Source organism: Homarus americanus, unplaced genomic scaffold (genome assembly GCF_018991925.1).
Source record: "Homarus americanus isolate GMGI-L3 unplaced genomic scaffold, GMGI_Hamer_2.0 scaffold14072, whole genome shotgun sequence".
NCBI lineage: Eukaryota > Metazoa > Arthropoda > Malacostraca > Decapoda > Nephropidae > Homarus > Homarus americanus.
The window spans coordinates 2,792,344-2,807,020 of record NW_024754528.1 but is presented as its reverse complement, the minus strand read 5'-3'; the positions used below and the strand labels follow the sequence as shown (position 1 = coordinate 2,807,020).

Sequence of the window (14,677 nt, the reverse complement as noted above, 5' to 3'; positions counted from 1 at the left end):
TACCAACTCTCCCTCCCTGCCATCCATCCATTCTACCACCTAAATGGTCCAGTGCTCCCTCCCTTCTACTGCCTATCGTATATGGCCCAGTGCCACCACTCCTCCCTCCTTCTCTTCCTCTCTCCTTCTCTCCCTTCCTCTACCGCTTGCATGGTCCAGAGCCACTACCCACATCTTCCCTTACCTCCCCCTCCCCCTCCCCCGCCTGTATGGTACAATGCCACCGCTCATCTCCCTCCAGGCTCGTTGAGGTACCGTCAGGATTTTCTTCTGTCTCATGCCAGACTTAAATGAACCACTGGCCTCGACATTACCCCGTTGCCAGCTGTTATTGACCACTGGGAGTCCTTGTGTGCTGTAGTGCCTCGACAGTCAACCTACTTAGTCTCTTATTTACAAACAACCACTGGCCTCGCTGTCGCCTGCTGCAGAGCCACTAAACACACACACACACACACACACCAATGTCACCATATATACAGTAATATATATACTTTGGCTACTGTGTTTTTCAATAAACCTTTTAATTTATTATTATTATTATTATTATTATTATTATTATTATTATTATTATTATTATTATTAGTGTTATAATTTTTATTATTATTATTATTATTATTATTATTATTATTATTATTATTATTATTATTATTAGTGTTATTTTTATTATTATTATTATTATTATTATTATTATTATTATTATTATTATTATTATTATTATTATTATTATTATTATTATTATTATTATTATTATTATTATTATTATTATTATTATTATACTCGCACACGCTCCACGATAGGTTACAAAATATTATATATTACTCTTACCTCAATTTCTGGGGTGATTCAGACCTGTGTCTCTTTCTCGATGAAGCCCCACAACGTCTAGTAAAAATGGTCTACATCTGCTTTCATGTATAAGATCATATACTTAGGTGCTCCCACGTCCATAACAGAAGAAACTGGAGGGACGCGACTGTCATTCCTTTTTACGAGGATACAAATTCTTATTCGTGAGGTCCCGCCATTGACGGAACATGTTCGATATCAACACTCTCTTACCGAGTTTCATGTTTATTCTACCGATCGCAAATATCGCACTAATATCAATTTCTAGGTCGTTTCTGTCGCGAGCGTAATAACGTCAAGAAATGTACGAGTTGTTATCCAACAATCTGTCAGCGCACCGTAAACTACACCCACTTATTTTCCTGGTTCACTCTTGTATACGTGGCCATCGTTCACACGTCAGAATCAATGTAAAATAATGAGTTCCTGACGTTAAACGATAATAAAGAAGGCTACGGAAAACACAGACTACCCACCATGCACGCACTTCATCATAATCAACGACTTAACACACCAAAAGCTTTCACATCTACAGTGATTATTACCACCGCGCTGCCAAATGCTTCGATCAATTCACTTTGCTTAGGGTTCGATACCCCAAGTCAACGGCAGTGTTGCTAAAGTGTGCCCGCCCACGACTCTCTCACATCTCACCCAAAGCTCTACGTTTTCTGTTCGTCAGGGTTACATTAGTATCAAAATATATCGAGACAAAGCAGTCTAGTGGTGGAAACAAAGAACTTTTCGCGTAATGTAGAGCAAACACGAGGGTACACGGGAGACTCGGATATACGGAACGATGCGATAATGGATGTTCTATTTTAATGTATCTGTAGGCTAATGAGTGGATGTCTACACATTAAACGAAAGGAACCAGAACACGTGATTTTGAATTAAAGTATTCTTGAATTTCTGAGTGATTATAAAGTTGGGTGTGAGCAATGGTTGTAGTTTTCAGGGTAATACTGTATTTAAGAGAGAGAGAGAGAGAGAGAGAGAGAGAGAGAGAGAGAGAGAGAGAGAGATCAGCCACTGCCACACCACGCGTCACGGCTGAAGCGCCACACTAATACGTGTGTATGAATATAAATTGGATATTGAGGTACTGAGTTACCTAAACAATAAAAAATGAATTGGTGGTGCAAGTGCTATATTAATGTCAGCCAGGGAATGCACACGAGACCGCTATAACACATGGCGACCCGCGTAAACACAACAGTCTGTACATAATCAAAGAACACTGAGGAAGGTCCGCCCTGCCCTGCCATCATGACCTGAGCCATTGTTTGTAGTGGCTCTCAGGGGCGACTCTTTTGTATCGATAATCATTTTTTACACTGGGGGATTAGGGGGATAACTGTGTTTGAGGAGTGAATTATTGATCTTAAGCACCGTCTTGGAATTCTTGAGTATGTGCCTGAGTAATGAGACTGAGAATGCATTAGTCGTGAGTATACCTTGGGAGTTATTTTAGTGTGACTTACAGAGAAAATTTGGATTCTCTTGATACATGTTCTCAAATTCTCAAGCTTTATTTTAACTATTGGTTTTGCAATACTCCTCTTTCTCTGGCACTTGTGGGTAATTTATTCTTGTAACTTGCCTTTAGCAGCGCACTGAACAATCTTGTTATCAACAGATGATATGGCCGAAGCAGTGGCCCACGCTGAAGAGTGAGGAGGCGGCCAAGACACTTCTACCTGACCTTGGAGGAGTCCCCGGAGGTGCCGCTTCCCCCTACAGGTATGTCAAATTCCTCATTAAAGGCACTTCTGGATAATCTCTTTTATTTATTTCCCTTCCTATTTAGTTAAACCTCCTAGTTTATTCCTCATTCGTTGATTTTACCATCCTGCAATACACTTGTTGTATATCGGAAGGAAATATAATCAGTTAAATATCTGTGCATAGAAGTATAATGAGTTGAATCCCTGTGTATAGATGTATGAGTTGAATCCCTGTGTATAGATGTATAATTAACCTGCACCTGCTTGCTTGATCCCCAGCAACGTACAGTCTTTCGTGGATCACCCGGCCAGCTACCCGTCAGTGTCAGCCGCTTCCATTTCTACGGAAGCCCTTTATGAGACTATGTCAATGACGCAGTCAAACAGTAACCACGTCTACTCGCCTCCCCTCGCTACCTCCCTTGGTAAGTAACTTCTAAAAGGCGCCCTACTCCTTAGCTCCTTCGGTAAGTTACCCCCTGAAAGGGCTCGCCGTCCTGGTCTTATGTTCATGGTGATGGGTATGATGGTCCGTAGTTCGAAAAAAATCCTGGCTAGATGAAAATCTTTTGAAAAATAAAAGAGAGAGATCAGACACAAGAGAAGACTTCTTCTGGAGAGAGTGAGATAGAGCTCTAACTCTCTGCACTTCTGATTGGCCTCCTACAGGTAGCGCAGGTGGACTGACGCCCCTCACACCCATCACTATGCAAGACGTGAAGCCAGTCCTAGCGGCACCTTCAATCCTTGATACCACCGCCTCACAGTACCAGCAAGGTAAGGCTTCCATGCGTATCATCACCAGTACCTCGTGTCTTCATCCACTCACTCTCATCCATCATGGCTAACACTAGTTACGGGAAATTTGGTCTAATCCATTGGATGTCTTACTAAGTTACAATCATCGCCACAAAATACATCTTCATCATTCATCACCAAAACAGAAGCGTAAAGTCAGCGACAATCGTAACCATCCCCCCACCTGTTCTTCACCCTCCATAAATGATCTGTGTATCAAGTAGTTCAATACATCTCACGGGGATTAAAACATTTTCGAAGTAAATCTTGGTGACACAGTTAAATCATCAGCGGCACATCTTTCTGGAGTCGTCTGCCTTTGCCACCGTGCCAGCGGAATTACGTCTAAGAATGAGAACTAGAGCCAACTTTGGCCATAAACTGAGGGGAATCACCGGCCACAAGTTCGTCTTCGGGATTGTTAAGTCAGCAAGTTTGCTTGGGACTCATCGCTCCATCTAGCTGTGATTTAGGTTCTTGTAGCAATTTCTTGATTTTCTCAAGAAATTATAAAGGTTTATGCCTGATTTTGTTGAAAATAAGTGATTGGTAAATTGTTTAAGTTTATCATCTCGGTCAAGAGGAGATGAGAACAATGTACATGAGAAGCAACAAGGTGGGTGAGGAATGTGAGTCAACCTCGATGATGAACTGGCTGGTGAGAGCCTACCGGTCTTGGACCACGAATAATGTCCCTTACAAACTCACACTATTCCGAACTCGGATTCGATTATAGCAGGAAACAGGAAGACACTATTCATATTTTCCATAATTCCTTCTTCCTCTCTCTCCCCTACTCGCGTCCCTCACTCTGCTCTTTCTGCGACTCAGACGTCAGTTAGTCGGCAGCCATTTTGGTGAAGATCTTTTCTTTTTGTATCGTTTTTTGTTGGACTTCTCAACAACTTTAATGGCTATTCCACTCCTCAGTCATCGCCAAGATTGCAAGGTTATAAAGTTTAACAAAGTGCGTTTTCGTCATCCAGTAAAATTCTTTGTTGATAGACTCGTCTTATGAACCACGAGGGTAAGATATCCTGGGCTAGGGTTGTAATTCATCTTGCGTCCGCCAACAATGCCCGGGACAATGGTGGATTTTACAGTCGCGAGCTGGTATTCAGCCATGGAATTTTATCACCGTTTCGCTGCCGAGAAAAGCGGAATTCTATGAACGCTTTGATTTATTGAACAAGGCCTGGCACCAGCTCAGAAGAATCAAACAGTGAAGGAGGACTTTGAACACGCTGAGGAATGTTCATACAGAATATCAGGCTTAAAGCACAAGTAACAATGAGAGCCTCGCCCAGCAACTCCAATAATGTGAATGTAATATGAGAACCGGATTCATCAGTTTAGTTAGCCAGTGAACCGCGTCACGCTCAGTGTAATGACTGCTGCAGTTATAGTTGATATAACAATCCCATACACATCATGTCCCGTCATCCTCACTCCTCATCCTGTAATTATTTCAGTCATGTCCTTCCCGCTAACATTTATCGGCAGTTCTTGTTCCTGAGAATCTCTTGTTCATCCACATCAATCATCCAACCTTCAGAATCATCCACATTTAATAATCTACCGCACACTTAACTCACACTAACCACCCACTCTAACCCTCATGAGTAGGCATTCAATTCAGACCAGCTTTTTCTCACCTGTCAGTCACACTATTGCCCAATTTCTACTGACGAGAGGTGTCTGGTGACTGTCGACCCTGACTGACTTAAACTGGCAGCCATTCTGGCATAACCTTGGTGTGGTCCCCCCCACTCCCCCTCCCCTCCCCCTCCTCCTGCATGAGATATCTCTCGAGTCCTTCAACAAGTGCATGTAACATGATATAAGGATATTAAGCATGATATGAATCAGCCAGCATGATCAAGCATGGTACTACTAACACAACAATACTATGTTTGTTTTTTAAGTAACTATTTGACGTTTTAATTAAGCTTTAAGTTAGAAGAATGAGTTCAGTTGCCTTACTCGTTATACTGTATTAATTTTGGACAATGCACATCAGCATCTGTGCACTGACTTAGCACTTGCACTTTGCACCTGTAGAATGTACTGAAAGAATGCTGCCCGCCTAGTACAGTGCATATTTTTTACCTCTCCTGATTACTTAAGCTACCTGGCAGGTGGTCACGTCGTGTAACTCTGAGATGACATGACGCCTCACGAACATGACTCCTATACCTTCCTCGAGTCATTGTTTTGTGAGCGTCTGTCTTCTTGTCGTGTTTACATGTCGGTAACCACTGCCTCATTATTTAGATCAGTAGTCAAGGGCACATTCTGTAGTTAAGCGAGATTTACCGTAGTACAGCCACCATCCTCTCTGTTGGAGGGGACCTGACAATACGCTTTTCCTGTAACCAAGGTCTTGTCGTGTTCCCTCAACAGAAAAGATGACAGCTCGATTGCCAAATGTCTTGAATACTCTCAGAAGCATCTTATGTCTTATCCTTAAGCTTTCTATATCCTGTAAGGTCAGATATTAAGGAATCTTAATAATGTAAGAGTGCCTCGTGAGGATTCTTAATTTGGCCGAGTGTAGTGAGAGAGTACAGTAGCTAGCGCGTGATTATGGCTGTAGTGGAGTGTGTGTGTGATGGCAAGTTGTTGTCTGCACGTCAGGAGGTACCGTCTACACGCCCCTCAGCACCCCCCAGCCCACTTCCAACGCCGGCTATACCAACACCCTGGCCGCCCACTACCCAGAGCAAACAACAGTGTCGCCGGCCAACTGCAGCAGCGAGTGTGTTACGCCCTTGGACAACCTGGTGGTGGCGCCCTGCTCGTCACCTCTCAAGGCTGACACCCCCTGTACCACCGCCCTCACAGTCCTCCAGCCCGCCTCACACGCCCATGCTGCCACTCACCATGCCCATGTATCCACTCATGCGCATGCACCTACCCACGTGCATTCCTCAACGCATGCCCATGTACCCATGCATGCCCATGTAGCGGCAACTCCTCCTGATCCGACCTACACTACCCTCCCGCCCATCACACACTACTCAGGTAAGTTGTCCTCCTGCACCTGCACGCCCTCTTGCATGTGTTCACCTGTGCCCCGCCCGTGTCTTGGCATATGCACCACTGGCACGCTACACGTCACCAAAGGGTCAGCAGTCCATTACCTAGCGGTGACACCTGCACCACCTGGGTAACCACCACCAATGTGATCATCACGTAATGTGCCTAACAGACACCTCTCGCCCCAGGGCAGACGAAGGCATTGGTCGCTCATCCTTTCATTCAGATACATCTTGTCCTTCATCCTCATGTGGAGAAACATTTATTTTTTCATCAACAGGGTAAACTTATAAACAAACTTGAATAACTGATGTTAATTATCAACCCCATGACGTTACTTATGAGGAAAAGTTCATTCAGTACAATTTAAAATGTTTATATTTTTCATCTTGTAACCACAGTCAATAGAATCACTGAATCACCTTGGAATCCTACTCCTTACATTATATTTAATTCATCTTGACATTTTTTTCAGGTTGTTCTCAGACAAGTCGTCCCCTGATTGTGTACTTATCCCCACATTATTTTACAAACCCTACAAATTTAATCTACAATCTGATGATTCTTTTTCCAGTCACCTTGTAACATTACTTCTCCCATCAAACCAGCTTTTCTTCTCTTAGTCACCATATCTTAGGAAATCACATCTACAGTGTTACTTCCATCCTTACCTCTTACTCATCTTTTTTCCGTATTTTCATCTCATTACTCTTATATAAAATCCTAAAACCCCATTTATATAAACAATAATCCCCTGACTCCCCCACCTTCCTGTTCCTCCAGTGGCAAGTGATGACTCCTGTGTAAAATAACGATGTGATTCTCCCCAGGAACAGCCAGTATAGGGTCGATGACAGACTACACGTACACGTCCCCGTACACCCAGTACTCGTCGACGTACCCGGCCTATGGCTACGGCACTGGAGGGCTCCTTAGTAAGTAACTGTGAGTATTGATGTACCTTATTCTTTGGTTCCTTGTGTTGCCGTTATTACTCCCCGAATATGTTGAATTTAGTTGACCCAGTTTTTGTTTTGGTTCCGTCGTGTACTATTTCCAGGTCAAAGAGAATGCGTATGATATCGCAAATGGTATACGGGATATATGCATTACCAACCGTTTTCCCGTGTATATTGATAGTAATTAAATCGTTAAAGTACCGAGACAATGTTTTATTTACATTGCGTATAATATAACATTCTCTCATTTGTTTTCAAAACAAAATATTGTTTTATCAACAGAATTGTGGCAACACGGTCATGGGAATGAATCACAAAATCATTACTAGAGTAATATTATTTTAACGTCTTGAACAAGTACCCATGCCATAAAACTTGCAGAAAAACAATTAAATATTCCAGCTTTCTCCCCTTCTAAGGCTCGTCATCCTAAATTAGCTTAACGATTGTCTCGCTGAAGTAATTTTAGTTCCTCCGCTTGGTCTCTCTGGCATTACTGTGTTCCTTCCTTCAAGCGCCTTTTCATGTTAAGTGATAGCCATCGTTGTGGTGCTCTGGAAAAACAGGGAGTAATAAGCATCACATCTGAGCTTGATAAAGAGTTTGTCTTCTGACGGCGAGGCAGTGATGATGATGATGATGATGGCGGCGTGGAGTGTGGACTACCCTCATTAGTAACAACGTGTCAAAACAAGTTCCAAGTAATCCTTTGCTTTACATTATCTGATTTACGGATTTACTCGGTGTAAGAAATGGTTATCTGCGTTAATCAGTAAAGTATTACTTTAAATTTGTTTGTTTTGTTTATCAATCGAGTCTTTGTTTTATTACTGCAACGCTTTTCTATTTTTTATACTTTCTATAGAACACTGTGTCTGTCTCTGGTTCTCTGAGCATGTTGTGCATGATCACCAAGACTTAGTTTTTTGCACTTCACATTAGTGTCTCTTTGATGTGACTTGGTTTTTATTTGTGTATATTTATGTTCCACAATATTATCGTAATAGGACTGTTTTACCTAACTCTGTTCTCATGTTTGGATGTGTCTCTTCACAGATATGGGGAACTACAGTAGCTCCAGTAACGTAGGTAACAACAGCGGCGGTGGAGGTAACAGCAGTAGCAGCAACAACAACAATACTGCTAATAGTAACAATAACAGTAGTAACAATAATACTGCGGCTCGGCTGCGGATGTTGCAGTCGACGCTTGGTTCCTCCGCGTGCCTCAGACAAGACCGCTGCACGTAACGCTGTCTCCACCTCGCGAGTGTCAGTTGATATGCAGATGTCCGGTTTATCAAGACAGCTGTAATACAACGGGCCTTCGTTACTACACCTCCTGTGCAATGACTGTCCAGTACCACTTCGTGCGAACGAGGAGGAAAAAGGAATGGGAGCTCTTAAGGAGGAAAGAGAAGAGGAGAGCAAGAACCCGAAGACAAACCTTGAATAAGTCTCTATCACCGCCGCGTGGGGAGACGACTAGTTTAGCTGAGTGCGTGTTTAAGCAGCACGGACCGATCTCTAGCTAGGATACCAAAGAACCACCACTCTCAAGTCACGAGCTTGCTTGAGTCAGGGCACCGCCGGACCCTTGTTTCCTCAGGCACACACCAAGGAAAGAACCTCATGAACCCCAGGCATTTCATTTTGTACATAGCACCTCAAGGCCTTCCTAGTGTGCCTGAAGAAGACAAGCGAGGGGCGTGGAGACCCTGACTCACACACACACACCTCTTTCCACTCTAGGCGCGGGAAGCCGTCCTCCTGTCGTAGGATGACTCTGGCATCTCCCCAGCGCCAATTACTTCCCCTATCGGCTCTTGGTTTTCATTGGGGTTTATCGCTGTCCAGGACCTAGATCTACTGACTCGTGTTTTTGGCATCGATCAAAAACTTTCTAAATCCCTGTAACATTAAGTTTTATTTTTTCAACAAAGGCGCCTGTGAAACGGTGATTCAATTACCTCTTACATTTATATATATATATATATTATATATATTTAAATATATATATGCACATATACCTCTCACACTGTCAGAAGAGGCTAAGAGCGACAACAGAATACAGAAGGGATTTATCCATTTTTAAGACTGTAGTACTGTTGGTAGGTTGGAGGTCCGCCCCATTACCTCTGAAGGCTGTTTACCAAAGAGGCGTCTTCTGGCTTCTGCCTCCTTAGCCTGTTTGTACAAGGCGATGTTTAGTCAGGTGGACCTCTCATGCAGAGGTTGCTATATGTTTCCTTATTGTAGGAGACGGTTTTGTATAGACAAGTTTTTAAAAAAAGATGACAAGTTGAACTATGTATTAAAAAAGACCTATTTATATGTCTGCTGAATTAATGAACTAGGTAGGTCGTAGTGTTAAGGAGAGAGTAGCGAATAAGGATTTTTTTACGCTGGTTATTTTTTTTTAATTTATTTTGCCCATTGTCACTCAGTTACAGTGTACAGTATTAGCCCGTAGTGTTACTGCTCGCAATATCTAGCAGCCCCCATGTTCCAGAGTCACAAAGTATTACAGGAAGTGTTAATATAAGGCTAATGGTGATCGGTATTATTAGCCAAATACCGGTTATTCTTTATTTCGTAGATTCAGTACAGATTTCTTTTTAACAGTCACAACACCTACGGGTCAGTCCGGACCTGCTCGTCAGGATTCTTAGTTTTACACGCAAATAAAAAAATGTACTGTCAAAGTCTTATGTATGGATGTGTACCTTAGCATCAGGTAACAGTTTGCATTTCCACGTGGCTACATGAACTAGTCTCATTTATTAAGAAAAATTAATCCCCCCATTTTATCTCCCTTAAGTATTATTTGTGAATCCCTCATAATAAAACTTAAATACTCTTACTACATCCGAATCTGTATTGATCTTACTCTACTTAATTCTCAAGGCAAAAAAATCATATTCCAAGAAACCATTTCTCAACATTCTCCGAACGGCACTCAAAGTGTGAATTTGGTTCAGTGTTCGGGGCCTCATATCATTGTTTCGGAGCGCAGGCTATTGGGTGTGGTATAAAGCTTTTTTTGGAAGTTTATCTGTAGTCCTCTCTTGCGCCTCCACTGCATTGTTCTTGTATAGGTAAATTATTATTATTATATATTTTTTGGTTTGTGCACATCAACATGTAAAGTCACTGTTACTCACTTAACTTTTTTTTGTTGCTTTAAACATGTATCTTTTTTTTTCATATCTTTTTTTTTCAGTGACATGATTTTTTTTTACAACCCATCAAACAGTATGAGTAATATGCATCAGTATGTTGTGTATATTGGTTGCCATTTTGTGTATCGCTTGTAACTACATACAAGTACCATGGCAAAAAACTGAGAGTGTCTTCCAGGACTTTAATGTAAAGCAGACTGTTTGTATTTCAGCTGATGCTATTTTAGTCAGACACGTTGAACCTACATATTGATGTATGCAGCAACAATAGGTAGTTATAGAAATAAACAACTGCTGTTTATAATAAATTATGTGGTCTTATTGTCCGCCAACTCACGTGCAAGAGATCTGTGAGGAAATAAAAGAACTTTCAATAAATTAGATAAAACTGTGATAACAAAACACACACACACACACACACATTTTTTTCATAACAATAACAGGCAATAACGTGTTATGGTTTTTTTCCTGTATGTTATTCGTAGCATTACAGATATGGTGTGATGCCAAAATGAAGAGAAGAAAAGGTGAAGACGTAAGTTTGTACAAGTAAGAGATAATCGTCTTAATTAAATATATGTAAACGTCGCGCTCAGTTGGCCAACACATAATATGTGGCGCAGACAAACACAAGTCCTGGCGGCACGAGTGCCAAAAATTAAGTAAAACAAAGCAACACTGGCACCCCTTCCGTTATTACCATCATTGTCCACGGTATCGGGCAGGCTGCTTCCTGATTGGCTGACTGGTAACAGCTGTCGACCAATCACGGCAGCCCCTTCCGGCTTGTGTCTTTAAGACGGCACTCTTGGAAACACTGTAGGTTTTCGAACGATTTATGCCCAAGAACATGGTGGACTTCTGAGATTTTTCTGCTGTTGGGCGGAGAGCAGTGTTGAAAAACTAAAAAAATAAATAAAATTAAAAAATAAAATATTAGTCCCTCGTAATGTGAATGCAATTTAAATAATTTCACTATATTTATACACCCATGACTCGGTTCATCACACCACCTCAATAAATATTTACGACTAAAAGGTTGTTGCTACAAGAATATCATTTGATAGTGACGTAACTCACAGCCAGCAACAAAATTATTACCAGACGTCGTCACGGCGCACATCATATTGGGGAGGTAAACCACGACTCAACGTAATTTCACCACAAGATAATTTCTTTCTGCTATCACCACCACCTATAAACAATACCCCTGAAAGCCTCAATATTAAAGAAAATCACAAATAACAGTCAGGAAAAGTTTCTTGGTAAAGCGTATGAATTTTAAGCAGCCTCCTAGTTGATATCTGTGACTTTCTATGGCATTATAATCCCCCCAGCAGGTTGGTCCGTAACCTGCAGCTCGGAAGGGTGGAACTCGCCTGAACTCCCCTCACTCGCCTCCGTAAGATCGATGTGAACGGCAGAATCATTGCCAAATTCCTCTTGGTTGAGGATTCACAGCTCCTCTAATACATCATACGTCGAAGCTGTTGTTCATGAAGGTCTCACACACATCTTGGTAAGGGAAGGTACAGCAGTCCCTCACAGGCACTGACAACGGGAATGGGGCACAACTGAGGGGTAAATAATGGTTACGGAGGGAAAAATCGGGAGCAGCGGTCGAGGGAAAGCGTGGGGGAAGTGTGTGTGTCATCCGTCCAGCGCTGGCGAGAAGGAGCTGAGGGAGGCAAGGCGAGGGAGGCCAACAGTCTCAGCTGCAGGATATACACTCTCTCACCAACAAGCGTTTCTCATATACACAAATGTTTCCACACGAGATATTTATTATTATAAAATATGAGTAGAACTGTAGGCAATTGCTGAGAAGACGCTGAGGGAAGATTATACATGTACTCGGTTTCACCTCCAGGATACCCGTCAGCTTCCCTTACCAAAACAAACGTCTCTCTCACTCCCAAAACGTTCCTCATGAGACGTTATCGAGTAAACATATTCCATATAATAAGTGAGTTGCCAATTATTTGTTTTAAAGTGAGGTAAGAGACTCCACAGAGAAGGATAGCACCCCGGTGTTCTCACCCCCCACCCCTTGGCATTTTTGATGATTCAGTTGTTTATCAATTTACGTGTGCTACCTTTAGGTCAGCATATATAGATAAAACAAAGCTGACAAGTATTGTTTCCGTATAATAAGGATAGATGAAGGCGGAAGGGACCTAATATGAGCTAAGGTCATGGGTTCGAAAATAAATAACTTTTTGTATAGAGTCAACCTTCGTAACGGGTTAAATGTTGTCTAATGTGGCCCAGAATATATGAAAATAGTAATGTATGCTGCACACCCCACACCCCTACCACCTCCTCTCACCCAACCCCCACCCACTGTTACCAGATGATGGACTGTACCGGGTGCGATTCACTGGTCTCACACCGACGGGGTTCACATTTGTGGGAGAATGTAGTACTCGGAACTTTCCCCAGCTGTACGTGTATATATTATGCACAGTATGTCTGTTTGTAACAGTGATTTTTGTATACTATACGTGCCCGACACTTGTGTGTACTGTATGTATGTGTATCATATAAGGAGTGGATGTTGTTTCTGTTTAATCGGTCATTTTATTATTTATATTCATGGCAGAGTATACTGTTTAAAAAAAAATAGTTACGGGAGAGATTCAGTGTTGATCAAGTTTGTTACATAACTAGTCTCAATTTTTCTGGAGCGGCCAAATTTCTGCCCTGTATATATTTTTCTCCTCTTTTTTTCATGACTTTGCTGACACGAAATAAAAATGAACTTTAGCTTCTGCATATGTATGATTCTGGTGATGGATTTTTTTTTAAGAATTTTTTTTCTTCATCTCTTCAAATTCTTCAAAATTTTAGCTTTACCTTGATCAAGTTAAATATATTATTCTACGTTTGTAGCTGTAAAGTAAAACACTAAACCATAAACGATAAAAGGCTGAAATTCCCCTACGAATAAATGTTCTTTGAGGTTCATGTGTCTCGATTCTACGGGGCATATAAGAGTGCTTCATAGGGTGCCAGTAATAGCAGCAATAGTGATACTCTATGTAAATGTGTTGAAACCTTTTATAGATAAAAAACGATTAATTTTTAAATGATTATGGACGCCAAAAATTACAAGTAATTTCCCAGTCCGTACTTACTAGTTTCCATTAATGCTTGATGGACCACATACTGTAGTGGTCAAGAATAAGTTAACAACGAGTAGTACGTTCATGTAGGTCGCCACCTTGTCATGCTGTATACCACATGTGTATAATATATGGATTCCAAAAAAAAAAATGAAAAAAAAGCCTGCCGAAGCTCTTGGTCACTGTTGTACCCAAATACATGAGAGCTTCGTAGGTAAGATATCACGGACAAGCAAGAGTACAAATAAGTAGTGTTACTTAGTACTTCGACTTTACCTCAAAATTCAGGCTTCAAGGTCCTGTACCAGACATAAGCAAAGAATTGGTTCTTTGGTAACCTCTCCACCGACATAAAGTTTTCATTGTCTGTAATAAAACTACCATCAGATCCCTAGTTTTGCAATTATTATCACTCTCGTAGTTATTCGTAATATTTCGGGAGTATATTTACAAAGACTTAAAATGACAAATTAGTCAACTTTAGTTAAATAAAATAGCGGTCAAATTACAACCTGAAAAACTCGCCAAAAGTTAGTTAAAAATCAGCATTGAACATTTACTTTGGCAAGCTTATTTAGCCAGCGTAATGTTTAGACAATAAAGGTTATGTTGTCAATTGGTAATTACATGTTCAAACGATTGCATATTGAAACGCATAATTTTCGGCATGGTAAATATTCATTTAGTAAACTAGGCAAAATTTCTCTCATTCTCATTTTAAAATTGACTCATAAATATTGATAGATAAGAGAGAATAGCAGCAAAACATAGAGGTGTGTGGATGTGGGGATAACAATACAATATTATCACTTCATTTATGACGACGTGCCATTTGGTGTGAGGATGCATAGGTTACTCATGCATGAAATGATAGCTGTTTCCATACCTGACCATGTGCACTATACTATATCTATTTAAATTCATAACACAGTTGTTTTGCACTACATTCGGTAATGATCAACGGCATTATGTTGCAAATTCCTATGTAATGCAATGTCC

At 41.2% G+C, this 14,677-nt stretch overlaps 1 protein-coding gene across 19 annotated transcripts in view; it reads left to right on the top strand.

The window, feature by feature from the left end:
* LOC121855821 (paired box protein Pax-5-like) overlaps window positions 1-10,861 on the top strand; it is a 171,580-nt gene extending 160,719 nt beyond the window's left edge. For 10 of the 19 annotated variants that reach the window (XM_042350952.1, XM_042350951.1, XM_042350954.1 and 7 more), the window contains 6 exons: window positions 2,489-2,592; window positions 2,856-3,001; window positions 3,246-3,353; window positions 6,012-6,398; window positions 7,244-7,348; window positions 8,429-10,861. In XM_042350952.1, the coding sequence (XP_042206886.1) occupies window positions 2,489-2,592; window positions 2,856-3,001; window positions 3,246-3,353; window positions 6,012-6,398; window positions 7,244-7,348; window positions 8,429-8,622 (1,044 nt within the window). In that variant the 3' untranslated portion in view covers window positions 8,623-10,861. Of the gene's footprint in view, window positions 1-2,488; window positions 2,593-2,855; window positions 3,002-3,245; window positions 3,354-6,011; window positions 6,399-7,243; window positions 7,359-8,428 lie in introns of all 19 variants that reach the window. The other 9 variants (XM_042350950.1, XM_042350959.1, XM_042350958.1 and 6 more) reach the window with 9 other exon arrangements.
* Window positions 10,862-14,677: the final 3,816 nt, after the last annotated feature.